The sequence below is a fragment of the Citrus clementina genome, unplaced genomic scaffold (genome assembly GCF_000493195.1).
Source record: "Citrus clementina cultivar Clemenules unplaced genomic scaffold, Citrus_clementina_v1.0 scaffold_6, whole genome shotgun sequence".
In the NCBI taxonomy this organism is placed as follows: Eukaryota; Viridiplantae; Streptophyta; class Magnoliopsida; order Sapindales; family Rutaceae; genus Citrus; species Citrus x clementina.
The window spans coordinates 10,578,897-10,606,575 of NW_006262139.1; the positions used below are offsets into that span (position 1 = coordinate 10,578,897).

Here is a 27,679-nt window from a genome sequence, read left to right on the forward strand (position 1 = left end):
ATTTAAACTATGAATTAGAAAATATTTTTGTTTTCTGAACTCACTCAGATCAGTCAAGGGACAGTTTAACATAAAAAACAAAGAACACTGACAAAATCCAACTAACAGTTTCGAGCCCAGACTAAATATTTTTCCAAACTCAGGCACTGAGCTTCACTAAGAATATATAGCCAGAACCTAGACAACAAGGGTTAAAGAGTCTTAGTAGGCATTCGAGAGAACTCAGCATTACATCTTTATTGTTAATCATTTACAATCCAATAAACAAGCATAATTTTTTTTTCCCTTTTTCCCATTTTTCTTTTTCAAGTCCCTAAGTAGGGTGATAGATATCCATTATTAGACTATTGAAATCGCAATAATGATTATAGAAAATAAAGAACAATTCACAAGTCTAGAACAAAACACCCCCACCCCCAACAAGAAAGTAAATATATAACCACAAACTGAAGTGTTCATCAGATCAAACATCAACGCAGAACTTTTATCTTCCATCTCCTTTATAAATTGCACCTCTTGAAACTCTTGAAAGCGCTACTCAAATTGTTGGCAGGTTACCTAAAATTCTGGAAATCAAACTATTTCTTGAAAGATTAAGAAATAATTTAATGATCACAGTCATTTGACATAGAATTTTTATTTTTATTTTTATTTTTTATGAGTAAAAATTCATTAATGATGCCAAAATAACAGGGACACAGCCTCATTTTTTACATAGGAGGAATTAGCATGACCATTTGAAACATCTTTCCCACTATACTGCCACAGAATTTTCACCTAATACTCGAACCATCTATGTTTAACAGAGTCATAGTCTTGTGATTTCAATTAAAAATAGAGATGGCAAAATGGGTTACGACACGACTTTTCTGTATTCATGTTGACAACTATTTACACAATTAATAAATGGGTTGACACGATAAATAACCATGTCGCATCTATGTTGGACCACCTCAACACGATTACACGTTTATAACACGAGTATCAATTAGTATGTGATAATATTATTGAAAAAATCAACCAATATATATGCTGGACATTAAATTAATTATTTACATCATATCTATATTTTGTTATAAACTTATTCATGTCATATTCATGTCATGTTAACTTATTTATGATCTATTCTTAATAATAGTATGGACATATTTTTTATTTTTTAAATTATTATTTTTTTTGTAGTAAATATGTTAAATAGTTTGACATGATTAACATAATTAATAAACGGATAATATCTGTGTTTTAACGTTTCAACATAATTAATAAGTAGGTCATATCCATTTTTGCTTAAATTTGACATGAAACAAATAAGACACAACACAAACGCAACACAATTACATGAATCGACACCCTTAATTAAAACCATGATCCTAAATTTGTGAACTGAAGGCAAAGTAGAGAAAAAAAAATAACTTCTTCCTAATTTATATCACAATATGCTGCCGAAGCAAGTCTGATAAAGAACTACGTAATTTGAAGGGTCAAAAAAATCATCTCGCCTCAGCAACCAGGACATATAGCCTAAGCAATTTTCAGTTATTCTTAATCTAAACTATGTAATTTGAAGGTCGAAAAACATCATCTCACCTAAGCAACCAGGCTATATAGCCTAAACAATTTTAAGTTATTCTTAATCTATCTCTAATATGTTCAAAATTTATGATAAATAAATTTAGTTATTCTTGAAGAAAGCCTAAATGCTATTCCTTAATATTTTTAGACAGACTTTGATGTCTCTCAACAGTATACTCTCAAGCATGTATTACAGTAGTTAAACAAAAAAACCCAATAAAGACCACTCATAATCATAAAACCATCTCATGCAACTCTGCAAAACTTAAGCAATATCCCATGATCCCAATATTCCATTCAGAAGAGAAATCAATACAAACAAGCGTACTGAGTAAACACAAACAAAAATAAAAACAAAAAAGATGCATAGTGAGTATCATAAGAGACGTCTTGCCTGTTGTTAACAGAACCATCTTTGTTGTAGTGGTGCGCCCCAACAAGCTTCTTTCCAACGTCCTGTAATTGCTGTCTCAGTGACACGGAGTAGACTACAATAATACACAAAGAACATATAAATTTGAAAAGTTTGACCTCTCCAATCAAACTTGTAAGTCAGATTCAAGTTAAAATATTACCATCACCAGAGTTCAACCCAATAAGCAAGTCATGCCCATCCTTGGGATCCTGATCAAATGCATGGCACACTGGATTTGAATTACTGAAATGAATAGATTTTATTGGATCCTACATTCAACAAAAAACAATGAAACTTTCATATACAAACCAAAATACACAGTAATTATTCAAACTAAAAACCACACATCACTGGATTACCTTATCTTGAGAATTCAAATCACTTATAAAGATTGCATCCCCAACATTGAAAATTATGTAAGTCCCTTTGCCATCAAAATTTGTATTAGTCATGGAAGTACTTGAACTTGAAGCACCCAATGAACCAATCCTACTGCTACCACTAATGCTTTTACTTCCCCCATTGCCTCCACCAAAACCAAGTGTACGACTCCCATTCCCTGTGCCCAAAAGCTTTGCTGCAGCTGACCGAACCACCCCACTGCTGGCACTAAAGCTTGAAGGTGGGGCAGTCGGTGTTGATGGAGCTGGCTTTTCCTTGAGGTGAGCAAGGGTAGCCTGTGCAATCAAATCCAACCAAAATTTGCTCTAAATTCTGATGTCGTGGAAACATATATAATTGACTAAAAGCACTGGTGTTCAAAAAACTTTATAATGTGGTCACAAATTGTTCAAATTTACCCAGTGAAAATTGAGAAACAAAAACCGATTGACGCAACGAAAATTGCCTATATATCAGAGATTGACAAATGGGTATTAACAACAACGTGAAAAGGTTCAATATTCACCAAAGGAATACATCCAGAAACCGATTTCACATACTGGGTACTTCAAAAAAATTTCTAAAAGAATAAAAAAATTTAAAAAAATATTTGAAGTACCTGAGTGACAGTTTTTCCGTGTGCGTAGTGGAGGAGACCTGAAGGGTAGGTCTTTTCATAGTGAAGCTTATACCTTCCTTCTGGGGTTTTGAAATAGGTCTTAAGACCCGGAGACTGCGCGTTTGCCGATGAAGACGATTGCGAAATCATTCCGTTGGCCGTGTTGATCATGGTTGTTTCTTCTCTTACGATAGACCCGAGAGCATGTGATCATGACACTAGGGTTTTATGATTTTGATTTTGATTATTTTTTTCTCCTCCTCGAAAGAGGATTCGTGAGAGTGTGTTTTGTTTTTACTTTTGTTGCTTTGCGCTGTTCTGGGTCTTCTCTCTTCAATGGCAGGCTGCAGCAGGTGCCGGATCAACGGATGGGCTTGGATCCTGTGGTTTGCGGCTTATGCGATTGTTATTGTGATTTGTGAACGTTGAAGGGTGGTTTTTTTTTTTTTTTAATTTTTGTTTCATTAATTATAGAAGTTTGACTTTCGGGTTAATAAAGTCAACAGAAACGGACGGTGATGATTTCGTTACCGGTGAAACTACGAATCAAAGCAAAGACTAAAGAGAGAAGAAGAGAAGGGAGGGGAACTCTCTTTCCGTGGAGATTGATTCAACTGTGAAAAGGTTAGCTTTGTTGATCGATTTAAAAATAGTTTGAGAAATGATACTGTACGCCTGGGTGCACGGTAGATAAAATAGACAGCGTAGATTGGGTGGAAAGTATATACACGGTGTGATTACAGCATATTCTGTAATATACAATCATTCATCAATGTGGGATCTTGAGTACTGTTTTTGAGTTAATGACAATATTAACACACACAACACATGTTATTTGCCTTGTCAAAATTAGGACTTATTTATTAAATGTCTTTTAAGTCTGGAATATATTTTTAAAATTTACTTATTTGTTCGAACATTTACATTTAAATAAAAAGATAAATTATTGTGATTTTTATTTGAATAAAAAAATATTTTTAATGAAAAATAAATATTATATTCTAAAAATATCTCTATGAAATATGTTTATTTCTTAAATTATAAAATTTAATTCTTTTTTATTTTGATTTATAAGGGAGTAAATATCAAATATTCATATTTAAAATATTTTTATTTATAAAAATAAATAAGATGTCACTTATATGCAGGAATTAAAAAAAATAAGTCAATCAAATATATTTATTCAAACTCATTTAGACTTCAAAAAAATTTAGACATTTTCACATTTTAGACCAAAAAATAAATGCTATTTTACTTTACTTTCAATTATTTAAAAGAAAAGAAAATTCGTTGATGCACCAAAAATAAACGAAAAAAAGAATTTTATAATTTTAACACTCTTAAAATAATCTCCATTAAAATAATCTTCATTCAATAACATACCAGTCAAATCCTTTCACCATTTATGTGAGTGAAGGTTAGCCTCATCCCAAGGAATTTTAATGGTTAAATTAACACAACCCTTAAAATTATATTGAAATTAGTCTCTCAAACTATTTCGTCTTTTTTTTAAAGAAAAAACAAGGTACTTTCTATAGAATATTTAAAGTGGGCGCTTTGATTGAAAATTTGAAACTCTAGAAAGCCTATCTCGCAAGAGATTGCATCATTTGTTGGGCCCAATAATGACCAATGAGAACACCACCCAAGAACAAGACGGGCTTTAAAAGAACCCTTCATTATATTCTTTTTAAAATCTGTTTGTCAATTATATCTATTTAATATTAAAAATACAATTCTTCTCTAAATTAACATTGTTTTTATCTGAATCATTCACTTGTAGTTGTTTTCTCACTTTGAAAAATCTTTTGCAGTCGCAAGAAAAAAAACAAAAAAAAAAAAACTTTTGCAGTCTTCCTACCTCATTCTTCACATAAATAATTCTTATGAGCGATAAATTTTTTAAAGTTTTCTTATGTTTTTTCTTTTACAAAATTAAAAAATACTAGCTTCCTCGGAATAAATATAATTAATAAAAAAAGTAAAAAGAAAGGGTTTGTTCTTAAATGTAATTTTAATAGAACAGTGGTTTTATCAATAGATTAAAAAGAAGGTTAAAACCATCATCGATGAATATATTGCTACCTTTGTTCTTAATTGTTTGGTATTGCTTATCTAATGATTATAAGTGCTTATTTAATCTCATAAGCTATTTTTAAAATTTTTGTTGGTATTAGGTTAGTTTTTTACTAAAATTTCAAAATTTCGGCTTTTGGGAGCAAATGCTAGATAACCTTTTCAAAACATATATAATATCAAAAATACCCTAAGAACATTTCATTAATTATATAATGCCTTTATTTATATACAAAACCTACACAATAAAAATTATTGCCGCCATTTGACAGAAAATTAATTGCCGCCACTTCACTTTTTTTAAAATGAGATTGTTGCCACTTTACTATTACATACAAAACCCTATGCAATAGAAATTATCGCCACAATTTGATAGAAAAATCATAGCCACCATTTTGGTGAGGAGCGTAGTAGGTATGAATATTTCCTTCATCACTGTTAAAGTATATCTACACGATATGAATTATAGCCACCACTTGCTAATGTTTCACTTTTCTTTTTATTATCTTAGTCAACAAACATGCCAATCGCTAATCTGTGTTTGAAATTTGTTCCCTCTTTGCTTTTATTTGTGCAATATTTTTTTTTGTAACAATATTAGATATCCTTTGTCTAGAATGGCAATTGTTACAAAGGAAAAAAAAAATCAAAGGCAGATTGGGACGATGTTACCATTGATGTTTTTGTTAAGATTTGTGTGAATGAAACATTTGTTGGAACTGACCAAATAGTCACTTTAATAAGATTGGGTGAAAAAAATTTTATTATTAAGTTTTTATTCAATGATTGGTAGAGATTATGAATAAAAACAAGTGGGATATCCTAAAAAAAAGATTGGCAACTTTGGACAAGTTTGTTAAGAAATGAAACAGATTTAGGATGGAATCCTATAAAACAAACAATTACTACTAGTGATGGATGGTGGGAGAGAAAATTGAAGGTGCAATTTTCTAACATTTTTATTTACGATGTAATAGGAAATGATTTTGGGAGTAATTTAGACATATTTTTAACATATAATCTTTTTGCATTATTGTAGGAGATTTCTAAAGTAATTAAATTTTGTTATAAAGGCTTGAGAAATGTTGACCAACTAGAAATTTTGCTTAAAAATGTTGCTACTACAGGGGAAGGATTATATGCGCCATCTATCTTGTACCAAATGATGGTGAGGATGGACCTTCTAACGAATGTGTTGGTGAAGGTAATAATACATATTTTTAGGAAGAGAATGTCAATATTGAGTCAAATAATTTTGATGGGTTAAAGAATATTGAGACTGACATTGATAATGGTACTCTTATACCATATACACATGATAATGAAAGGACAAGAAAATTACCAATTAAAAAATGAGATGGAGCTACAATTAGCTTCTCTAAACAATTGGATCGCTTATGTTAAGCAATAGAGATTAGACCATCTATACCTGTAAAAAATGGTGAAAATTGTGATAACATTGTAGAAATAATAGAAATGTTACATAACATGCCTAAAAATGAGATAAAAAGTGAGCTAATGAACTAAAGTTTTTCTTAAGAAGGACAATAGGGAGATGTTTGTTGCAATCAAGAATCGTGATATTCAAATAAAGTGATTGAAGTTCATGAAATAATCTTTCTACTTTTATTTTATGGTTGTTCTTATATTAAATATTATTTGCTTTAATATATTTTATTTATGTTCTTGTATTAAGAATATTATTTTGAACCAATTGGGATATTTTTATTTTATTTGGGAAAATTATCAGCCATATACCCTTAAATGACACCAGTATCAAACGTGTTACAACACTTTTCAAGTGTATCACTCGTATACCCTAAGTTGACAAAACACTTATGTCGTCAACCGATCCGTTAACTGCCGTTTGCGAGCGCTGACATCATAAGGGTAATCTAATCTTTTTTTAAAAACGACATGTCATCCCATTTACATAGTAAAAAATGACATGTCATATGATATATTTTGATAAAAATGACATGTCATCCAATTTATCAGATAATTGTTAATAATTGCTAAAAAAAAAAACTACTTTACAACCAAATCTACTCCTCTAAAATTTAACCTAAATTATTGAAGATCTACTCCTCCAAGATCCAACTTGAATTTTTTATGGTATAATATGTATAATTATAAATAATATGTTGTTAATAATTTTTTATGGTATAAGATGAATTTTTTTATGGATAATTGTTAATAATATGTACCATTAATAATTCATTTTTTAATAAAAAAATATATTGTTAATAACAAAATAAAAAAAATTTGTGTATTGAAAATTTACATTAATTTTCAAGGCAAAATTATTTTTTTACCTCATTTTGAGTTTAAAGGGTAAAATAGTTATTTTGCTCAAATTCTGTTAAGTTCTTAATGGTAGTAAATGGCAAGGTGGATGCCAGAACTCTTTTGTCAACTTAGGGTATACGAGTGATATAAGCGAAAAGTATTGTAGTACGTTTGATACCGGTGACATTTAAGGGTATACCGGTGATAATTTCCCTTTTATTTGATTTTAAGTTATGATATGGTTATTGTTCTTTTCTTTTCGAATAATAATAATTTTTATTATATACGTGTGTATAGATATGGAATTTCTAGAAAATGACGATAATAATGAACAAAATTACATTGATGAAAATGATGCTGGATACAAATGATGACAAACAGTACAAACTGGAGTTGCATTACATGTCAATCATTTTATTAAATGTAGTTTAAAGGAACCATGTAGAACATCACCTCATTTAGGACATTCTTTTGTATTAGAGGTGCTAAATATATATAAAGATAGATGTCAACAACAATTTAGAATGGAAAAACATGTATTTAATGATGTAAAGTTTTGAGTGAATCATATGGCCTTAAAAGAGGCAAACATGTATTTATAATTTAGACAGTAGCTATGTTTTTTTATCACATTAGATCATTTATTTGAGAATAGAATAGTTCAAGAAAGATTTCAACATTCTGGTGAAACTATATTAAGGTGATTCGAAATAGTGTTAGATAATGCTTGTCATATGGCTGTTGATTTTCTGAAACTATCAGACCCATAATTTAAAAGAATTCCCCAAAAAAAAAGGGATGATGAACGATATTGGCCATCTTTTAAATACTATATTGGGGTAATTGATGGGACACATATATTACTTATAGTGCTTACATGGAAGCAAATAATGTATATTGGATGAAAAAGGATTCTTATCCAAAATATGATGGTTGCATGTCATTTTAATATGTATTTTACATTTACACGAGTTGGATGGGAAGGCACTGCCCATAATATGCTTATGTAAGGAGAATTTGTACTCTCCTCAGCCACCCGCAAGTTAGTTAAAAAATACTATTTATGTTACATTTCTAGATAAGGTTGTTTTTTTTTTTCAATGTAGAATTATGTACTTTTATAGGTAAATATTACTTGGTAGATGGTAGATGTCATCACATAACGGGTTATTTAGGTTCTTATAAAAGTGAGTGATACCATCTTCTAGATTTTCGAAGTGAAAGTCAACCAAGAGAAAAAACAAAGAAATATTTAATCATGCCCACTCTTCCTTGATATGCACAATTAGTGGCGGTGCCAGGAATTTAATCTAGTAGGGGCTAAGGCTAAATAACAATGTAATTGAAAAAAGATCGACAAGTAATAAATACAAAAAAAAATCATTAATATATTCAATTCAATATATTTATAATTGATCTCGACATGTTTTCATATGTTAAAGACGTTGAAAAATAACCTTATAATCAAGAATACAAAATAAATCTTTTTCTATATATACAACAATAATATCACTCAATTATTGATCTATCATATGATTTTATAGACAATTTTTCACAAAATTCATAGCTAAAAATACATTTTTTTTACTGTATTTATGACAATTAGTAAAATCAATACTAATATTATCACTAAATAAATTAATGAATATAATTTATCCTTTTTAGTATCAACTATTTTTCTTATTACCTTATCCTTTCAATTTTCAAACATTTTTTTATTAGAACACACCTCCATAATGTAGACACCAAGTCGAATTTTAAGTGCCATAAGATTTATTGAAGAAAAATCATTTGGATAAACTCAGTAAGGTGAAGTAATTTATATTTTTTTGTGTGAGGAGAGTTAGGACTCAACGAATTTCAAAATAACAATGTTCCTTTGTGGGTTGGAAGTGTAAAAATAAATACTTAATATTTTCATTATTTTAAAATTTTTAGTTATTTCTAAATTTTAATAGGGGCTTTATGATAAATCAAATTAAAAATGAGACAAATATCAAATTAAATTTGTAAATTTTAAAAAGTTAAGAGGGGCTTCAGCCCCCTAGTCCTAATGTGGCGCCGCCATTGTGCACAATTGAGATGACTTTTGGTGTTTGGAAAAATAAATAGAAAATTTTATGCCAAATGTCTAGTTTCCTTTTGGTAACCAAGTGAAAATTGTGATTGCTTCAATGATTCTTCATGATTTTATAAGAAAATAAATAGATAATAATCAAGAATTTCAACCTTTTGATAATGATGAGAAATCACTTCCAACAAGTGAAAGTGAGAATCAGAGGGAATAGAATAATGAAGAACAAAGTAGAAGTTCATCTAATGTACATGAAACGGACCAAGAACATGATCAAATTGCAACACTTCTTATGCACCATTAACATTTCAGTTATGTTATTGATTAACATTTTAATTTGGATATTATTATTTATTTAGAAGAATATATTATCGATGTGCTTTAATTTTGAACATTGAAGAAATGGTTGAACTAATTTTTTCTTATTAATTGATAGCTTGGATGCATTTTGTTACAAATTGTATAATTATGATACAAACGTTTTTCATATCCTCTTTGGTAATTTAATTATACAAAAGTACTTTTAATTGTGTAGAATCAAACAATCTAATAGTTTAAAAGAACTTTTTTAACTGACAACCTTTTTTGTCAAAACAAGTTATTGGTATAAGTTCTATCCAATAAATTGCATCAAATGGAGCCTTAGAGTAAGCCTTTTGACACCCCTTCAAAGTTTCTCATAAAACTGATTTTTAAATGAAATTACCTAAATAACTAAAGGTAAATTAATTCATTTCTTATTTTGAATGGAAATTCAATTAAATATTTTAAGAGACACTCTACGCACCCATTTCATAATTTGTATTTATATTTTAAATTTTAATTAAAATATTTTTTAAATTAAATTATAAGAGTTTAGATTTGTGGAGATAAAAATCATGTAATAAGAAAAATATTTTAAAATTTTAATATTTGTATGTGCTTTATAAATAAAAATATAAAAAGCTTTTTTTTAGTGAAAATACATAGAAAGATGGTTAAGTTTAATATACGTGTTTTTAATCTATCTCTCATAAATTAAATTGAGAGTATTTTAGGAATAAAACTCAAAGGGGTGTTATCAAGATTTAAAGGGGCGTTAAAAGCTCTACTTTTGTTCTTATGAGAAGCCCAAGTCCAGCTTCTTACAAATAATGATGCCACAGCAGCTCCTCGGATTAACTCACCACTAACCACAAGGCTATAATTATCATGGCTTCAAGAGATGAGCAAAATCGTCAGCATAATCAATCTCCTTACCTTCCATTTGGACTTTGGAACCACTTCAGCTTGTCAGGCCGGTGCCTAGTTTATCCAGGTTTTCAACTAGTCTTTTAGATATAATTGAAGATATTTGATCACTCAATTTATCTCATTAGCTCTATTTTTTAATTTTATTATTTATTCCATAATTCTCTTATTAAAAACTAAAATATAATTAAAAAATAAATATTTCTTTCTTCTTTGTTGATGCCATATCGGTCTCGTGCTTGGTTATTAGAGTAGGATGTCAAAAATACATACCCGGCTCAAATCTAATTTGAGAATGAGGTAGGACTAGACCTAGGCCTCACTTGATAAGTTAGGTTTAACTTGAAATCCCAAATTTTATAAAAAATGTATTAAAAATAAAAATTATTTTATATAATTTATTACATATATTTAAAATTTTAAACATTAAAGTCTATAGCCTAATTTTACTGAAATAAAATTTTGAAGTTAATATATCATAAAATCCAGATTTTTTAGACCTATATTGGGTGTTCAAATAACATGCCTGGGCCTGATCTAGGCGTTGCCAAATCAGGCCCAGCCCATTGTTTTGCCATCCTTTTATTGAAGCAGCATTACCAATTGAAACATCCCCGGCCATAAGTCTTTTCGAAACTGATTCAATTGTAAAATTTCGTAACGCGTGTATCTAAGAAGTAGTAGCCACTTCAAAGTCAAAGTGAATTTCCCTAGATACTTATATTTAATTTTATCCGGTCTAAATATGTAAATGGGTCTAAAGATGCAAAGCCATTTTAAATTTTCTTTTTTTTTTAATTAAAAATAGAAAAATTACACTAAATTCATTTGATTCAAAACTTATTCCATTTTTTTCAGTAATTCAATTATGATCCTTTTTTTTTTCAAATTCTTTCTCTAGAATACCCATTATCTGCTTTACATCTTCTATACAAAAGTGTTCTCTCAAGCTCTCAATAGATCAACTTCTCATCTCTCACTTCTTTCTCACTTTTTAATTGAACCACAATTTGAATCAAATATTAACTCCTAATCAAATCCCAAATTGAAATTAAATAAAATAGTCGATTATCACACAAAATCAAAATTAATATTGTCAATAACAACAAAACCCACCACTTGTTCATAAACTTTAAGAAAACCTAACATTGAAACTCATCATATGTTGATGGAGGTGATGAATTGATGGTGAAGAAGATAGGTGGTAGTAGTGATGGTAGTGGTGGTGATGATGAGCTTGTTGTTGATGAAGTAGCAAACTAATGGTTATACTAGAGATAGAGGTAAGGGGTGCTGGAGAATGAGAAAATAAAATAAAATAAAATATTTTTGTCTTTAATAAGGATAACTCTAAAAAGTAATAAGATAAATTAAAATGTGAGGGTTGGTAAGATAATTTGAGGAAATCAAATATCATTACTCTTCAGATAGGGTGACTCATCCAATATTTAGGCGCATCGCACATGTATCATCATTATTTTAAGCAATATAAGACAACTTAACTACTCAACAATCTGTCAAAATTGGCTGCATCTAGAAGCTTTGAATAAACAAGATTGGTGGCACACGGCTTTGAAGATTGAAAATGTCGAAATTGTTGAGGAAGAAAGAAGACTTTGGCAGCTGCAAACATTTGAAGAAGAATGAAGAAGAATAACGAAACTTTGAAATTCAAAGGTGGTTGAGAGAAAAGAATAATAAAATAATAATAATAAAATATTTAAATAAATAGAAAAGGAAGAGGGAATGAAGCCTATAAATAGAGGCTTTACTCCGCTCTTCAATTCTTCTCTGATACTGTGAGAGAGAAAACCAGAGAGTTTTGTAAAGCTTAAAATTAAAAAGCTCTTGTGAGTCTAGTGAGTGAGAGATTGGGTGTATTGGGGTTCTGGGAAGTGAGCTAAAATATTATAATACTTGTAATCCTCATATCACTAGTGAAATATTTTCCTTCTGTTTTCGCCCGTGGACGTAGGTTAAAAGCCGAACCACGTAATTTCTAGTGTCCTCTATTGTGCTTGTTCTTTATTTTCTTTCAATTTTACTTTAACTGCGGTCCTGCTTCACCCCCTAATTTCCTAACAGTGGTATCAGAGCTATTGGTTGTATTATTGGAGTCGGATACTGTTCACGTAAGGGGTACTGTTCACGTATACGGTACTGTTCACGTATATGGTACTATTTACAAGAAACGGTAGGAGCAATCCAAGAATTTTACAGTGCAAAGCAGGAAATAATGGTGTGAGTAAAACAACTGTGTGATTTTGTACATGTTTAGGAAAGTTCTGTCACAAAGGCGATAAGAGCTTAAGGAGTACGGGTTTTAAGTGGAACCATTGTGACCCCTCCAATTTTTCTTGGGAACTTTCCTAATGTGCATTCTTACACATACTCACAACTATTTAGGGTGGTACACTAGCTTGTGTGCGATATTTATCAACAAAATGGTGGCAAAGTATGAAATTGAAAAGTTTAACGGAAATAACTTTTCGTTGTGGAAAATGAAGATGAAAACTGTATTGAGGAAAAATAATTGCTTGGCAGCAATTGGAGAAAGGCCCATGAAGATAACTGATGGCAAGTGGAACGAGGTAGATGGCAACGCAATTTCTGATCTACACTTGGTACTTGCAGACGGAGTATTATCTAGTGTGGCAGAGAAAAATACAGCGAAGAAAATATGGGATACTCTCACAAAATTGTATGAGGCCAAGTCACTACACAACAAAATCTTCTTAAAGAGAAAACTCTATACTCTTTGAATGGCGGAATCTATAATGGTGACCGACCACATCAACACCTTGAAGACTCTATTTTCACAACTTACAACGTTGGGTTATAATATAGAGGAAAATGAACGTGTAGAGCTTCTACTTCAAAGTCTACCAGATTCGTATGATCAACTTATCATCAACCTGACGAACAACAATCCAGTGGACAGTCTAGTTTTCGACGATGTTGCAGCCTCCGTATTAAATGAGGAGAGCAGGCGGAAAAATAAGGAAAACAGACAAGCAAGTTCGCAGTAAGCGGAGGCGCTATCGGTGACGAGATGGAGATCAACGGAACGTGGCCCCAGTGGGAGTCAAAATCATGGTAGATCAAAATTTAGAAGTAAGAAGAATGTTAAATACTACAACTGTGGCAAGAAAGGGCACGTCAAAAAAAGTGTTGGAGTAACCAGAAGAGAAGAGAGGGTAAAGAACCTGAGTCATCAAATGCTCAGGGGTGTGTAGCAAGTACCACAGATGATGTCGAAATTCTCTACAGCGAGGCAGCAACTATTTCAAAAGGCAGAAAATGACTATATGATGTCTGGCTTATAGACTCAGGAGTTACCTGGCACATGACCTATAGGAGAGAATGGTTCCACACATATGAACCTATTTGAGGAGGATCTGTATATATGGGAGATGATCATGCCTTGGAGATCGCTGGTATTGGTACTATCAAAATAAAAATGTTTGATGGTACAATTCGCACAATTGGGGAGGTACGACATGTCAATGGCCTGAAGAAAAATCTATTATTTTTGGGACAAATGGATAGTCATGGGTACAAAACTCATGTGGAGAATGGAATTATGAAGATTGTTAAAGGAGCGCTTGTATTGATGAAGGCAGAAAAGATCGGTGCTAATCTATTCATGCTTAAAGGAGAAACACTACATGAGGCCGATGCGTGTGTCGCGTCAAATGGAGAAGAGTCAACGATGATGTGGCATCTCAAATTTGGCCACATATCAGAACAAGGTTTGAAGATTCTCTCTAAGCGAAAATTGCTTCCGGGGCGCAAATCGGTAAGTTTACCATTTTGCGAGCATTGTGTTACAAGTAAGCAACATAGATTAAAATTCAGTAGATCTATTGCTAGAAGTAAATGCTTTCTAGACTTGATTCATTCTGATGTTTGGGAATCACCGGATATATCCATGGGAGGTGCAACGTACATGGTGACTTTCATTGATGATTATTTCAGAAGATGTTGGGTGTATCCAATTAAGAAAAAGTCAGATATATTTCTAGTGTTTAAAGAATACAAAGCGTGGGTGGAACTTGAATCTGGTAAAAGGATCAAGTGCTTGAGGACGGATAATGGTGGAGAGTATACAGACGGCGAGTTTCTTACTTTCTGTAAGTAAGAAGGTATTCAGAGGTAGTTCATGGTGGCATACACTCCTCAATAAAACGGAGTGGCGAAGCGGATCAACAGAACTCTTACAGAAAGAATAAGAGCTATGTTGAAGACTGCTGGTCCACCCAATTCATTCTGGGCAGAAGCAGCCAAAACTGCTTGTTATATAGTAAATCAATCGCCATCTATAGCTATTGGGCTGAAGACAGCGATGGAGATGTGGACTGGAAAGCCAGCTGATTATTCTTACCTACATGCATTTGGATGTCCTGTGTACGTGATGTACAATGCCCAAGAAAAAATAAAGCTGGATGCAAAGTTTAGAAAATGTATTTTCTTAGGGTATGCTGATGGAGTAAAGGGGTATCGTCTGTGGGACCCCACTGCCCACAAGATCGTCATCAGCAGAGATGTTATCTTTATTGAAGATCAACTGCAAAGAAGAGATGAGGATGATAGCACGGTAAAAAAAAGGTCTGAGACTATACCGGTATATGTGGAAAATAATCCAGAAGATTCAGATTCTTCTGAAGCAGCACCAGAGCACGAGGAACAAGAACCAGTCGAGTCCGAGGCTCCAGAAGTTCGTCGGTCAACTCATGAGAGACGACCGCCAACGTGGCATTCGGAGTATGTCACAGAAATCAATGTTGCGTACTGTCTTCTAACAGACGATAAAGAGCCTTTAACTTTCCATAAAGCTTTAAACAGCTCAGATGTTGCTTTGTGGATGACAGCAATGCAGGAAGAAATTGAAGCTCTACACAAGAACAAGACATAGGAACTTGTACCATTACCACGTGGTAGAAAAGCCATTGGAAACAAATGGGTCTACAAGATCAAACGTGATGGCAATGACCAAGTGGAGCGGTATCGTGCGAGATTGGTGGTGAAATGATATGCTCAGAAAGAAGGTATTGACTTCAACGAGATATTTTCTCCGGTGGTTCGACTCACAACAGTCAGAGTAGTCTTGGCGATGTGTGCTACATTTGATTTACATCTTGAGCAGTTGGATGTGAAAACTGCATTTCTTCATGGAGAACTTGAAGAAGAAATATATATGCCCCAACCAGAAGGTTTTGTAGAAACAGGAAAGGAGAACTTGGTTTGCAGGTTGAACAAATCTCTATACGGTCTCAAACAGGCGCCGAGGTGTTGGTATAAGATATTTGATTCCTTCATTATGAGCCTTGGATACAACAGACTCAGTTCAGACCATTGTGTATATTACAAGAGGTTTGAAGATAATGATTTCATCATTTTGTTGTTGTATGTGGATGACATATTGGTAGCAGGCCCCAACAAAGATCGAATCCAAGAATTGAAGGCACAGTTGGCTAGGGAGTTTGAAATGAAGGACTTGGGACCAGCAAATAAGATTCTAGGGATGCAGATTCACCGAGACAGAAATAACATGAAGATTTGGCTTTCATAGAAGAATTACTTGAAAAAAATCTTGCAGCACTTAAACATGCAAGATTGTAAGTCAATTTCTACCCCACTTCCTGTTAATTTCAAATTATCCTCAAGTATGTGTCCTAACAATGAAGTAGAGAGGAAGGAGATGTCTCGAATACCGTATGCATTAGTAGTGGGAAGTTTAATGTTCGCTATGATATGTACAAGACCTGACATTGCACAAGCAGTGGGGGCAGTTAGTCGATACATAGCGAATCCTGGTGGAGAGCATTGGATAGCTGTGAAGAGGATTCTGAGATATATCAGAGGAACCTCAGATGTTGCATTATGTTATGGAGGATCAGAGTTTACTGTCAGGGGCTATGTGGATTCAATTTTTGTAAGAGACATTGATAAAAGGAAATCCACTACTGGTTATGTGTTTACACTTGCGGGAGCAGCTATAAACTGGGTTTCGAAATTGCAAACCGTTGTTGCATTATCTACAATAGAAGCAGAATACATGACAGCTACACAAGCTTGCAAGGAAACTATTTGGATACAAAGATTATTGGAGGAGCTCGGCCACAAACAACAGAAAATTCTTGTGTTTTGTGACAGTCAAAGTGCCTTGCACATTGCAAGGAATCCAGCCTTTCATTCAAGGACAAAGCATATAGGAGTTTAGTATCACTTCGTTCGAGAAGTAGTGGAAGATGGAAGTGTGGATTTACAGAAAATCCATACGAAGGAGAACCTAGCAGATGTTTTGACCAAGCTGATAAATACTGATAAGTTTGTCTGGAGTAGATCCTCTTGTGGTCTAGCAGAAACGTAGGCAACATGATTATGGCGAAGCAGAAATAATGGTGTGGAGATTGATTGTTTTTCAATTTAATCTCCAAGTGGGAGAATGTCAAAATTGGCTGCATCTAGAAGCTGCATCTAGAAGCTTTGAATAAACAAGATTGGTGGCACACGGCTTTGAAGATTGAAAATGCCGAAATTGTTGAGGAAGAAAGAAGACTTTGGCAGCTGCAAACGTTTGAAGAAGAATGAAGAAGAATAAAGAAACTTTGAAATTCAAAGGTGGTTGAGAGAAAAGAATAATAAAATATTTAAATAAATAGAAAAGGAAGAGGGAATGAAGCCTATAAATAGAGGCTTCACTCCGCTCTTCAATTCTTCTCTGATACTGTGAGAGAGAAAACCAGAGAGTTTTGTAAAGCTTAAAATTATAAAGCTCTTGTGAGTCTGGTGAGTGAGAGATTGGGTGTATTGAGGTTCTGGGAAGTGAGCCAAAATATTATAATACTTGTAATCTTCATATCACTAGTGAAATATTTTCTTTCTGTTTTTGCCCGTGGATGTAGGCTAAAAGCCGAACCACGTAATTTTTGGTGTCCTCTATTGTGCTTGTTCTTTATTTTCTTTCAATTTTACTTGAACTGCGGTCCTGCTTCACCCACCAATTTCCTAACACAATCCCTACCTTGAGAAATCCCTACCGTTGGAGAGCTACACTGGTCCCACCTAATTTGTTTGACATTGAGTCCACCACATCCGAACTATAAAGCCACGTTCAGATTCCCAACTAAAAGGACTAGCCTTCTAATTAAAGTGAGTATCCAATAATAAACCCATGAAATAGTAGGAATAGAGGTGAGGAGATGAAATCTGAAGATAAAATTGTCCATTTTTATGAAATGAGCACTCTCGCAACCCTTATCCAACTTGTGGAAAGAACCTATGGTGGTATATGTATTAAGCATAAATTTCTTATTTATTTGGAGTAGCTTCCGTTGATTTCATAACCAATTTTCAATTTGCTCTCATTATTATAGTGCTGATCAATATTAGTCCCGCTGAACTTCTAATTGTAGTAATAATAAAATTGTATAAAGAGTAGTAATATTATTATTACGAGAATGGCTTAACTTTATAGTCACGAACTATTCATAATGACACCGTAGATCCACATACTCTTATAAGCCGAAGATCCATCTATTTTCTGCTCATTATGGAATCGTTCTCACAAGAATTGCTTTTAATAAAAAGTGCTGGGTTATAATTTGTTTGAAGCTTTGTTTGATGTATCGAAAATTAGAGACCAGCAAAGCATTGGTCCACATCATGGTCGTCATAATTATAATTATAGACCGGTACTCCTATTCACAACTTGAACTTAAAGTTTTCATCTTAAATTAAGCTGTCCCCAGAAACAAGCAAAAGCATATGCCACATGACAAACTTCATTAATCAACTGCATTGTTTGGCTGTTACTTCCCTGCCTTGGAATACAATCTTTCTTTCTCTTTTTTGAATTATCTTCCTTGCAAAGAAAGATACCCTACTGAGAGTTCCTCCCCACCATAAATAGGACCATTTCACCTAACTTTTACAATCTTTTCCATCTGATTTCAGTCAATATATATGCTACCTTGAATGCTCCTCTTCATCACCAGCTGAAAAGAATAGTCCAGGCTACAGTGTTAATAAAAGAAGCGTGCTAACATAATGACAAAGCCATTTTGCTTCATGTTGTTTCTTCTTCTTGTTTCCCTTCTTCATTGCATAAAAACTTCTGCTCAAGTGCCTGCTGCAGCACTATCAGGCCCGCCAAACATCACTGCAATCCTTGAAAAGGGTGGCCAATTTACTTCCTTCATTCGCCTGCTCGAAAACACCCAGCAAGATGACCAAATTAACACACAGCTCAATAACTCAAACCAGGGCCTTACAGTATTTGCACCAACAGATAATGCTTTTGCTAATCTAAAATCAGGCACAATCAACTCACTGAGTGATCAGCAAAAGGTCCAGCTTGTGCAGTTCCATATTCTCCCTACTTCAATGTCCACATCACAATTCCAAACTGCTAGCAATCCTCTGCGTACTCAGGCTGGAAATAGCAATGATGGTGAGTTCCCGCTTAATGTCACAACCTCAGGGAATCAAGTGAACTTAACAACTGGGGTTAACGAAGCAACAGTGGCTAACACTGTATTTAGTGGAAGCAATTTAGCTGTGTATCAGGTTGATCAGGTGCTACTTCCACTGGACCTTTTCGGATCACAAGCACCAGCTCCAGCACCTTCGACGCCAGAAAAGGATGTCCCAGTTGCTGCAACTCCAAAAGGGTCTTCCACTGACGCCTCAGTTGATACTTCTCGAGCCTTGAGTTTGAACCATCTTGCACTCACAATGGCATCCTCTGCAATTTCAGCTTTTGCGGCTGTTTCTTTGTTATAGTTATGTTTCTGGGATGCTAAAGATTTTGTTTGGTATTTTGGTTGATGCTGATATTTTGTATTTGTTGATGATCAGATCTTTGTATTATCCTGTTTAAAGTTTGGATGGAAATCTTTATTCTTTCAAATAATTGAATCATCATCAGAAGTTAGTCAAGAGAAAAAGACTTCCCATCTCAAGAGAAAAAGACTTCCCATCCTTTTCTTCCCCCAGTCTTCTAATTCGATAATTCCATGTTTTTATGAATTAGCTTCTCTGGTCTTAACAGTTGGGGTTACAAGGTGAGGCGATACTGACGAAATCCTGTATGAACATAAATTAAAGTCTAACAAACCCAGAAACTAGTTCTGCTGCAAGTAACCAAAAACTCTTCAGCATATTAAAGGGGGAAACAAAATTACAGTTGCCACTGTAAAAATCCTGGCCAATTTACTAGTTTCACCATTTTGATCTGATATAACCTTTTATTTGCTAAATCTGTTAAGTTTGCGATCGCAGGCATACACAGAGGTAGTTACTTGCAAATGATAATATTGTATATGCAACCATTTAACTTCGTCATAGTAAAAATCTGGATAACTTTATTCTTTATGTTGAAGAATTCAAACAATTTGAATTGAATTTTTGGTCAGTTGGGGTCCAGGCATATTGATAACTAAGGGAGTACATGCAATATATATAACTAACTGAAAAGGGCTAACAATTTCCTTAAATCAACTAAAGAAAATCCAGGAATTAAGATATCAACGGAGTAAAACTTTGTAAAGATAGAGATTTTTCCATAAACAAGTCCTCCTTTGATGGCCTAAACTATATACCACCATTTACCAGTCAGCATTAGTCAAATTGGTACACTCCCGGCTGATGGAAACAACTCTGCTCTTGAAAGTTTTCGTGAATGAATAAGCCTTGCTTCACTGAAATCAAAAATTAAATCCAAAACCACCAGGAAAGCCACCACCACCTCCAAAACCGCCAGGAAAGCCTCCTTCAAAATGAAAAGTGAACTGCTGTCCCCCACCACCATAGTTGAAACCACCTCCACCCATTCCTGTCTCCTCAATATCCTCCCCTCTATCATATCTTGCACGCTTATCATCATCTCCAAGAACCTGTAAGGGGCAATACAAGTGCTGATTAGAAGTATGACATCAAAAACAGCAGAACATGAAAAAAAAAAAGTGTTTGAAGTTAAAAATAAATTAGTTCCAGAGTCAAACCTCATATGCTGCAGCAATTTCACGGAATTTGTTCTCTGCCTCTTCTCTATTATTGACATTCTTATCTGGGTGCCACTGGAGAGCAAGCTTCTTGTAGGCACGCTTGATCTCTGATATTGATGCAGTCTTGGAAACTCCCAAAATCTTGTACCAGTCCTTGCGTTTGCTCATCTTCAAAGCTTTCTCGGCCCTCATCAATGCTTCTCGGATATTCATATCCTGCAGATATAGAAAATTTTAAGTCTTACAAATACAGATATAGGTAAAAATTTCTATAAATAATACTCAAATGCTTTAACATAATAAACAATAAGCTCTAAACTAGGCATATTTACAAGAATGTCAACAGCATTCACCTATTAACAAGACTTCAAGATCTTCACTAGCATACTGACAATAAGGTAATCAAAAGTGATCTAATCAATAACTAATTGAGAAGGATAAATGTAAAGTTACAAGACTTGACATGTGCCAAAGTTTACTGATTGAGGAACTATACTGGCATCCTATGATTTCTTTTGGAGCATAATGTAATCTTCAGGCAAATAATTTATGAAACTATACTATGACTAACCTGAGGTGACTGTTGAGCAGCTGATTTCAAGTCCTCAACAGCTCCTTCCCAGTCCTCAGTTAAAAGTTTAGCTTCACCCCTCTGAAAATGTCAAGAAGGAAGAACATGAACACGGTCATATGAAAAAGGAGCCAAACAAATTGGCCTTGTCCTGATGGAAGGCAAAGCAATATAAGTAGAATTCATGTATTGACACAACAAACCTGAACTAAAGCTTCAATAAGCTCCTCATTAATGTTAAGTGCCTCAGTGCAACTACTTAAAGCATCTTTACCCCTGCCAAGCTTGACCAAGACCTTACACAAACCGAGATAAAGATGCACATTATGTGCAGTATGATTAGGGTCCAGTGCAAGAGCTGCCTTAAAGTCCTCCACTGCCACCCGCAGCTTACCCTTACTTACATTATCTTCTGCCTGTATAAAACACAATCAAGTTCAGGTAAAGTAGTCAGACATTATATATAATACACACATGTTAATTGCCATATTAAGTCCTAAATAGGATCACAGATGAGAAAAACACCAAGCGTAGTTCCACTTCATTAAAGCCCCAGAAAAGTTCAATAAAAAGATGACAGAACCAAAAAAAAAAAATACCAAAGAATTTATTGGTGGCCTTACACTTTTTGTCTTCTTGAGTAAATTTTTCAATGCAAAATAGGCTTTCTTCAGCTCACTGTGCTCGGGATCCAGGCGAAGACCTTTCTGGAAATGCCTGAATAGAACATATTTTTTATGAGTAAAAAGTTATAATTGTAAACAGATTAACTTGAGAATATGATAAGCTTGAACAACCTTTGAGCCACGTCATGATCTGCTAAATAGTAGTAGGCACGGCCTCGGTGCAGCAAGGCCTCTAGATTATTCTCATCTTCTTTGAGCAGATATCCAGTTTCAGAAATGGCACTAGCATAATCTTTGGCTGCTAATAATAACTTCACTTTCAGGAGTTTGGCCTGCAACATGCATCAAATTAGTAGCGTTCCAAGTGCTCAACTTTTCCGACTTATCCCAACCCTAGGGATCTACCAAAAGACACTGGAATAATAACTATTACGACAAACATAAATATATCTAAGAATAATTTGTTAGCACATACAAGGATATGATACCTTTGAACACGCGGGAGAAAAAACAAGTACAACTTTATCAATGTATTCCAAGGGTTTTGTATATTCTCCTGAATCATAGAGCTTCAAAGCTGAATCGAAAGTGCTCTGAGCCTGTAGCAACTGAGAGAGCTCTTTTTCTGCAACTGAGTTTCCTGGCTTTAACTCCAGAAACTTTCTGTAGTTCTTCTCAGATTCCTCATATCTACATCGAAAAAGCACCTGAATCATATAAGTTTCCAATCAGAAGTCGGAGGAACGAGGAAAGAGAGGGATGTTCCACAGGCTTTTCTAATATTCAAATGATTTGTACATGATACATATTTTCTTTCCATGACCGTCCATTTCCAATTAGATCAATGAATATGATTAGAATTAGACTCATCGCTGGGGTCAGAGGAACAACTAAAGGCCATTTTGGTCCTTACAACTTTAGAGAAACCAACTTCAACAATACTGATTGTTAGGTATGTACTAGTGCCCTAGTTCCATTCTTTTCTAATCAACATAGTTCAGACATGTATAGGCCAATATCATGCTCTATTTCCGACTCGAAAAACAAAATCATGCTCCTACAAAGACAATTTAAAGCTCTGAGTTCATGTATGCTGGAGTGGCATCAATCTGCTTGGCATGGATCATAATGATCACAGGCATAGTTTACAAACATTCATGTGAACGAAAAGATAAAGAAGGGACATTTGTCAATTGCAAGGGACAATAAGGGTGTGACAGAGAATTGGGATTCCTACAAAGTACAATCAAGAGAAGATGGACTTAACCGATCATCAATGCCTCAAAAACTTTCAAAAAGTTCACAATCTTTAGTTACTCTTGAACGGCACATGAAAAATGAAATACTAAAATATAGAAAGGATATATATATGTTCACTACTAAACAACCTGCACAACTGGCGAAGAACAGATCCACGATGAAAATAGGCTTCAGAAAGAGTAGGATCAGCCTCTATAGCAGTATTGAGATCATCAAGTGCCTCGCTGTAATGTTTCATCTTTATACTTTTTGAAACTCTCTCGAACAACTCAGCCGCATTACTAGGTTTTCCATCTACAAAATTCAAGTAAACCACATAAGATATGCAACGTAAAACTTCAACGGACTAAGTACCACACAAGGAGGCAACCAACCAGCTACCAAATACATTCAAATCAATAACATCCAACTCTCAGAAACCCATTTAACCTACGAAGAAGCTAAAATTTCACAACTATGTCAAAACACAAACAGTTGTTTCTTTGCACAGATTCGAGCACAAAGGAATATCAGCTGAATGAACCCAATTACATGTTTCTTTAAAACACAAAATAGCCTGAACATCATGCACATATACAAATTAGGAAACACTAGAAACGTTGACTACCATAACTTTTTTTTTTAAAAAAAAATTATTTAAATCTACTGATAAATTACAACCTGGGGGTCTAGACTCTAGCTAGATACATTTATAATACAGCACAAGAATATACTGAGTCTAGCTCGAAAATCTACTCCCACTAACAACATTAACTAGCATTCACCCTAAATCTAGAAAATTTATTTATTTTTATATAGTTTCTGAAAGTTGAGGATCAACTAAATCTAACCATGCCAAAAAAAAAAAAAATTACATATAAAAAGCCAAATTGACACTCAAATTACTACTATCACCCAATAGATTCTAATCAGTAACAAAAATTTTACGCAGCAACAATAGATCAAAGCAAGTAATTCCAATTTCAACCAAATTAATTCCATAAGGAAATAAACAATGCTTTAATTTTGAAAAGTAAATTGAAAAAAAAAATTGAAGTCGGAGTTAAAAAAAAAATTTACCAAAAGCGGAAACAAGAGGCTGTAACAAAAGGAGCTGACAAGCGAACACAAAGTGAAGAATAAACAATGTATAAACAAGCCCTCTCCACGCCACAGTGTCCATTACAGAAAACAAACTCAAGAGATTCATCGTCACTAATAATTATCTAGAAGTTACAATACGTATGACATGTCGAACGTTCGTGAAACGACACTTTTCGATTTGAAAAATTGAAACGGAGAGAGAGAACGATGAAGACGAAAAGGATTAAATTTGATTGATAGCATCGAGTTTCATAAATTTAGGAGTTTTTATAATATCCGATCGAGTCTGGTTAATGTTAAGTGTGTTGGGTGTGTAATTAGATTTCATGTAAAAGTACACGTCGCTAGACCAATTGATAATTTACACGTGGAGTTCGGACCGATGTCTTTCCACGTGTTCGGTAATCGTCCGGCCAATGAACAGCGGCCATGTGGTAATACGGTCCCGCTTTGTTTGGTCCGAGTTGGAGCTGTTTGGTTCAGAGGTTGGAAACCATCTTTATCAAATGGGCCCAAACAAGCCCTCATAATTGGAGGGTCGGAAGAAGCCCCTTTGTGAAACTTTGTGGACAATAAGATTGGGCCTGGATATGTAATGCTGAAGGCCAGTGTAATTGAAATTCACCTTTTACTACTTTTTTTTTTATAAAAAAAATAGGAATTCGAAAGATTTATCGAGAAGACGGGAAAGGTCAAAAAGAGCACAAATAAAGTGGCTGCAAGTTCAACTAGGAAAACCAGCATACTTGGGCAAGTCTCAATAGTCTTTGAAAAACTCGTTACGGTTGGGCATCTCACCATTTGTAATTAGCAAAAGATATTCCCCTATATAAATTTCCCTTTATTACCAACAAAATGAGAATGATGAGGTGATAAAGGAAGTGACAATATTTTATTTGTCTAAATTTAAATAGATTTAAATATGCATATTTTTCTCCTTTTGAATACTTAAATGTAAAAATATTGAGTTCCTTGATATTTTCAACTAAAAAGATTTTAAAACTATAGGATATTCTATGTTTTTTAATTTTTTATTTTATACAAAAATGGCTAAGTTAAAAACTAAGCAATGACCATTCGTGGGTAAGCAGTCCCAGATACATCGTGCAGCAGCCACCCTTCAGTTTCGGATGGAGGCGTTGGAAACACATGGACCCCAAGAGGCAAAAGAAGAGCTTAGTTGGCAAGGTAATCAGCTACAAAATTTGTTTCTCTATAGCTGTGTGACAGAGATACCTGCCACTACATGTTAAGAAGTCTTTTGATTCCCTGAATAAGAGAGGAGTTAGCATTGGGATGATTGGACTTTGTGGCTTGGATCTCAGTAATGCATCAACTATCAACTTCAACAAGTAATTGTCTAATCCCAATATTCTAGGCCAGCTGCAACCCTTGAAATAGACCCCAAAGCTCCGCCCCAGTAATAGTACAATGGCCAATATTCATACCAAAGCCGTGAACCCATTCTCCACAATAATTTCTAATGAGGCCACCTGCACTTGTATTTCCTGCAATTTTCCGAGCACCATATGTATTTAGCTTAAAAAAAGGCCAAGGTGGGGCCAACCATTTCAACCATTTGATTATCCTTTCATGGCCTGGTCTACAGATATTCTCCATGGAAGCATTAATTTCGGCCGCACGGTGCGTGATGTCAAGCACCATATTTGCAACACTTATGTTTGCATCATTGTGGATGAATTGATTTCTCCAATACCAAATCCGCCACAAAGCAACACCAAAAATACAAGGCCAATTTTCCTCTCTCCTAACCAAACCCACGTTCTTGAGATTGTAGTGGATCCAACTCGTCAATTCCAAATCAAAAAAATTATTCCATAAAATATTAGGAACCAATCTCAACCACACCTGCCGAGTAATGATACAATCTCTCAACACATGAATGGTATCTTCCAGATGATGGCCGCAACTACAACAAGTGGCATCCATAGTAATGTGCCTTCGAAGAAGCTCCGACTTTGTTTTCAGCCTATTGCTTATGGCAAGCCAAATAAACGTTCTGATACTTTGAGGTCCCTTCCATTTCCAAGCCAAATTCCACAAAGATTTATCAGCCACATTATTGAATTGGTGCAAGGAAAGGTATGCAGATTTTGCCGTGAAGTGTCCTATATTAGAGTAAGCCCAGTAACATTGATCCTTACCACTATAAGCACAAGGAAATTTAACTGAAGCAATCTTTAGAATTATGTGGTTGGGAAGCAAATGAACAAATAAATGCCAATTCCAGTTGCCATTGTTATCTGAAAAATCAGCCACACACAGATTAATCAGCTGATCAGGGATTGGGTTATGGGCATATGATTGTAAGTTATCAACCTCACTGAGCCATAAATCCCACCAGAATTTCACTCTTTTTCCATCCCCAAGAGCCCAATGAGTTCCCTTCAGCACATGATCCCAAACCTTCCCCACAGCACGCCACAAGTAAGACTCGTTCCTCGTTTGTAAGCTACCCGGGAGACACATGGTATCAACCTTGTACTTAGACGTTAGAACCTGAACCCAAAAAAGTGTTAGGAGAGTTGACTAGACCCCACCCAATTTTCATCAGCAAAGCCATATTCATATGAGATAAATCTTTAAGACCAAGGCTTCCACAAGACTTGGGTTGGTATAGAGTGTCCCACCGGATGAGATTCAATTTTCTTTGATCTGCATTTCCACTCCAGATAAAATGCTTACAGCTTTGCTCAATTTTGGTAAGAACCGAAACTGTAATTTTCGTTGATTGCATGGCATAAACTGGGAGGGCTTGAATTACCGATTGTACCAAAGTTATCCTGCCCGCTAGAGAGAGATGCTTGGCATTCCAGCCTGATAAACGCTGTTGTACTTTATCTAGAATATCTTGATAAGTTGCCTTGGTAACTCGGGAGTGAAGGATTGGCATACCAAGATATTTACCAAGGTTCTTTGTATCTGAAAATCCGAGTGTAGTCTTTATCTCTCGGATTGTGCCCTTCTGAACATTTCGAGAGAAGAAAATTTGGGTCTTTTATCTGCTCACCTTCTCTCCAGAGCTTACACAAAAAGTATCCAAGACCTCATTAATCACCTGAGCTTGCGCACTAGTAGCTTCCGCTAGAAGAAGAAGATCATCAGCGAAAAATAAATGCGTAAGAGGAATACCTCCACGATTAAGCCTGATTGGTTTCCAACGCCCGTTCCCAACTGCTTGATTGATACCGTGACTTAGCCTCTCGATGCACATGATAAAAATATATGGGGATAAGGGGTCCCCCTGTCTGATTCCTCTAGATGGGCTAAAACTTTCCGTGAGCTCACCATTCCACAAAAGTTGCATCGAAACTGAGGTTATACACTCCATTATAATACGAATCAAGTCCATCGGTAACCCAATCTCCCTCAGGGTCTCATGAATAAAATCCCAACTCAAACGATCATACGCCTTTTCCAGATCAACCTTGATAGCCATCTGACCAGTTTTG

At 34.4% G+C, this 27,679-nt stretch overlaps 3 protein-coding genes across 3 annotated transcripts in view; 1 reads left to right on the forward strand and 2 right to left on the reverse strand.

Annotated features, from left to right (window-relative positions):
* The window catches only part of LOC18039645 (dystrophia myotonica WD repeat-containing protein), a 9,573-nt gene extending 5,946 nt beyond the window's left edge, over positions 1–3,627 (reverse strand). The window contains exons 1-5 of the mRNA XM_006428739.2: positions 2,988–3,627; positions 2,347–2,664; positions 2,148–2,256; positions 1,893–2,060; positions 1,469–1,521 (exon numbers count right to left, since the gene is read on the reverse strand). Coding sequence (XP_006428802.2) covers positions 1,469–1,521; positions 1,893–2,060; positions 2,148–2,256; positions 2,347–2,664; positions 2,988–3,158 — 819 coding nt within the window. The 5' untranslated portion in view covers positions 3,159–3,627. The remainder of the gene's footprint in view (positions 1–1,468; positions 1,522–1,892; positions 2,061–2,147; positions 2,257–2,346; positions 2,665–2,987) is intronic.
* Positions 3,628–18,471: 14,844 nt separating this feature from the next.
* Positions 18,472–19,647, forward strand: LOC18038054 (fasciclin-like arabinogalactan protein 11). Its single transcript, XM_006428741.2, has one exon. The coding sequence runs from the start codon at positions 18,709–18,711 to the stop codon at positions 19,441–19,443; it is 735 nt and encodes a 244-aa protein (XP_006428804.1). The 5' UTR covers positions 18,472–18,708; the 3' UTR covers positions 19,444–19,647.
* A 354-nt stretch (positions 19,648–20,001) lies between these two features.
* Positions 20,002–24,490, reverse strand: LOC18039620 (dnaJ protein P58IPK homolog). The gene is made up of 9 exons (XM_006428742.2): positions 24,183–24,490; positions 23,252–23,417; positions 22,352–22,553; positions 22,035–22,195; positions 21,861–21,954; positions 21,441–21,653; positions 21,238–21,318; positions 20,664–20,882; positions 20,002–20,555 (listed from the first exon to the last, which is right to left on the reverse strand). Exons 1-9 carry the CDS (start codon positions 24,310–24,312, stop codon positions 20,367–20,369), a joined length of 1,455 nt encoding a protein of 484 aa, XP_006428805.1. The 5' UTR covers positions 24,313–24,490; the 3' UTR covers positions 20,002–20,366.
* Between the last annotated feature and the right edge of the window lie 3,189 nt (positions 24,491–27,679).

What these genes read in the sequence shown, in the direction of transcription:
- LOC18038054 (XM_006428741.2), top strand. Translation starts at nt 18,709, where the DNA reads ATGACAAAGCCATTTTGCTTCATGTTGTTTCTTCTTCTTGTTTCCCTT.
- LOC18039620 (XM_006428742.2), bottom strand. Translation starts at nt 24,312, where the DNA reads ATGAATCTCTTGAGTTTGTTTTCTGTAATGGACACTGTGGCGTGGAGA. An exon ending in TTATTGAAGCTTTAGTTCAG is followed by an intron (nt 21,319 to 21,440) that starts GTTTGTTGTGTC and finishes TGACATTTTCAG; the next exon opens with AGGGGTGAAGCTAAACTTTT. An exon ending in CTGCTCAACAGTCACCTCAG is followed by an intron (nt 20,883 to 21,237) that starts GTTAGTCATAGT and finishes CTATATCTGCAG; the next exon opens with GATATGAATATCCGAGAAGC.